The sequence below is a fragment of the Puntigrus tetrazona genome, chromosome 20, assembly GCF_018831695.1.
Source record: "Puntigrus tetrazona isolate hp1 chromosome 20, ASM1883169v1, whole genome shotgun sequence".
Taxonomy (NCBI): Eukaryota; Metazoa; Chordata; class Actinopteri; order Cypriniformes; family Cyprinidae; genus Puntigrus; species Puntigrus tetrazona.
The window spans coordinates 24266686-24269514 of record NC_056718.1 but is presented as its reverse complement, the minus strand read 5'-3'; the positions used below and the strand labels follow the sequence as shown (position 1 = coordinate 24269514).

Genomic DNA, 2829 nt, shown 5'->3' with positions numbered 1-2829 from the left:
AAAAAAAAAAAAATCATATTTGTCTGTTAAAACCGCTTCCTGTGCTCTGTGCAAAATACTTCCTATTGTTCGACTTTGCGGTGAAATAGAGCTCGAGTAGAAAAACAGATTTAACTCTACAGCGCCGCTCGCTAAAGGCGGTCAAACAGAGACACCTGGCGGAGAGAAACGGAACTGCCGCTTTTTTAACTCGCGTTCATCTCGGCTATTTTTTTCTTTTTAAGCAGGAAACGCACTTTAAGTGTCTATTTTTAAGTCATCCCAACTATTTGTCTACGCGTAAAGAAGGATATCAAACATAAATGTCTTGCGTGTGGATTAAGCTTGACTTTTTTGGTAGCCCGTATTTTATGGGAAAAGCCAGTCTTCTCCTGGGCAAAGTCAAACCAAGACCAACTAAAAGGATAATCATTTGGAGCATCTTACAGAAAATATATGAATTGGCATGAATGAAGGTTGTAGACAATGTACCGTAGGGTCAGCTGAGAAATTGTCGTCACAGGGTCTAAAGCAGTGAAGTCTTTCATAAATCAGTGCCTTAAATCGGAGCGGAAAGTCTTAAGCGGAGATGTTGGAAGTTGTCATTTTGAACTTTGAAGCTATATTAATGCAAGGCGTTTAAAAACCAAATTGCATTCCATTTGGTTTGTCTTCAATTGAATTAGCTTGTTTTAAAAAATCCTAAATGCATCAAAATCTGCAGAAACCCTTAATGCGTCCATTTGCATTCTGGGACTAAATGAGAAAAGAACGACTGGATATAGACTGGACAGAGAAAAATACACTTGAATAAAAATCCCAAAACTATATAAGTTGTAGTTCTCAACTAGGGGACCCAGCAGGTCTTTAAAATGTGTATGTTAATAAAAATCCTGATTAAAGCTCAATAAAACACTAAAATAGAGATTCACAAGTATTTATTACAAGATGTGTATTTTTTTAATTAAAAGGTTAAATGATTCAATTCTGAAAATTGGCAAAACTAGTGTCAAGTAAAATTGTATTTGTGGTTAATTGCATTTTTTTTTTTTTTTCCCCTCCATCTTTTAGAAAAGTGATAAAATCCAAAACAACTAAAAACGGCATTTCAGACTAATTAAATGCATTTTTATAGATTAGTTTTCCAATGCATTTCGTGCACTAGAAACATCGAGTCCAAACAAGCGAATGAGACAGAAATTCAGGTTTCACCATGTGTTTTTATTTCTGAAAAACAAGACAACACATGCCTGCAGCCAGGCAAAGGTCTTTCCCCTTCCATGCAGAAAGAAATCATGCTCGACTCAATCCAGCACAGCCAGCAGACTCAGTATCAGTGAAACACAGTGCTTATTGTGCTCAGACAATACTGCAATCCATGAACATCACATTACGTAAAAAAAAAACAAAAAAAAGGGTACATTATGGCTCAAAACAGAGCAAAAAGTTGACAGTATGCTTTAGTTACATTATGATTCTTTCAGGAATCACGACTGAGATCAGGTCAACCCTTCTACAGGTCAAAGAGAACGACAGGATGTTAAGGAATGATTACGGAAAAGTGACTGGGGGGAATTCTAGACTGGGTTTAATCGACTTCCTCCATGCGAGAAGCGTCATCGTCTCCTTCCAGAGGTGGGATGTCTTCAGGAACGGGAGCAGAGCTCGGCTCTTCCACGGGTACGTCTTCATCCTCATCGATACCTGGAGACGTAAACGAGAATTAGCGACGTACGACGCTACCGAAACGTGAAAGAGAGAAAGGGTTAACAAACTAACCCAATCCCAGCTTGATCATTCTGTAGATGCGGTTCGAGTGCGTCTGAGGATCGTCCAATGAGAAGCCGGAGGAAAGCAGGGCGGTCTCGAACAGGAGGATGACCAGATCCTTCACGGCCTTGTCGTTTTTATCGGCGTCGGCCTTCTGCCTCAGGGTCTCCATGATGGGGTGATCGGGGTTGATCTCCAGGTGTTTCTTGGCCATCATGTAGCCCATGGTGGAGTTGTCCCTCAAGGCCTGGGCCTTCATGATCCTCTCCATGTTGGCCGTCCAGCCGTAGGTGCTGGTCACGATACAGCAGGGAGAAGAAACCAGCCGGTTTGAAACGGTGACCTGGAAGAGAACGGGGTCGGGTTGAGCGACGGCAAGGAGAGGCGCGGTTGATCACTCGCTGTTAGGTCATACCGAACACTCGTTAGTCGCAAACGCATGTCATTTAAAGAGAAACGGTCTACTTGAGATGCACGCTGGAGTTAACACGTTTTCACACACAAGCGCAACGTCTGTTACATAAACTCACCATCTGCGCAACTCTGACTAGGAGCCCTGTTCATAACACAATTCGAAGAGAATTAATTCCCCATAAGGGCGGATCGAAAGCAAAACGAAATCCGGAGAGTTGGACGTTTACGCAGACGCACCTTCTCCACTTTCTTGTCCAGAATCTCCTTCATGAGCTTGCAGAGGTTCTCGAACTTGGCCTTGTCCTCCTCCATCTTTTTCTTCTCGTCTTCGTCCTCGGGCAGCTCCAGTCCCTCCTTGGTGACGGACACCAGAGACTTGCCGTCGAAGTCCTTCAGCTGCTGGACGCAGTACTCGTCGATGGGCTCGGTCATGTACAGCACCTCGAAACCTCTCTTGCACACGCGCTCCACAAAAGCAGAGTGTGCCACCTGGTCTTTGCTCTCGCCTGGGGAAAGAGCGACAACAGGTGAGCGTTTATTGTATATTGGATTCTTAAAAATGGGAATAAGGGAGGGGAGAGAAGAACGTTTTAGTAGCTTAACTATATTTTGTAGGATTTTTTTTAAAATTCAAATTTAAATTTTTTTTGTAGGGGAAAAGAGAAA

At 42.7% G+C, this 2829-nt stretch overlaps 2 protein-coding genes across 3 annotated transcripts in view; both read right to left on the bottom strand.

Moving 5' to 3' along the window:
* fut8b (fucosyltransferase 8b (alpha (1,6) fucosyltransferase)) overlaps positions 1-2829 on the bottom strand; it is a 227019-nt gene that overhangs the window by 79361 nt on the left and 144829 nt on the right.
* LOC122324313 (heat shock protein HSP 90-beta) overlaps positions 1180-2829 on the bottom strand; it is a 5847-nt gene continuing 4197 nt past the window's right edge. Inside the window, exons 10-12 of one of the 2 annotated variants that reach the window (XM_043218628.1) lie at positions 2401-2669; positions 1759-2092; positions 1180-1683 (exon numbers count right to left, since the gene is read on the bottom strand). In XM_043218628.1, coding sequence (XP_043074563.1) covers positions 1568-1683; positions 1759-2092; positions 2401-2669 — 719 coding nt within the window. In that variant the 3' untranslated portion in view covers positions 1180-1567. Of the gene's footprint in view, positions 1684-1758; positions 2093-2281; positions 2306-2400; positions 2670-2829 lie in introns of those variants that run through there. The other variant, XM_043218629.1, reaches the window with a different exon arrangement.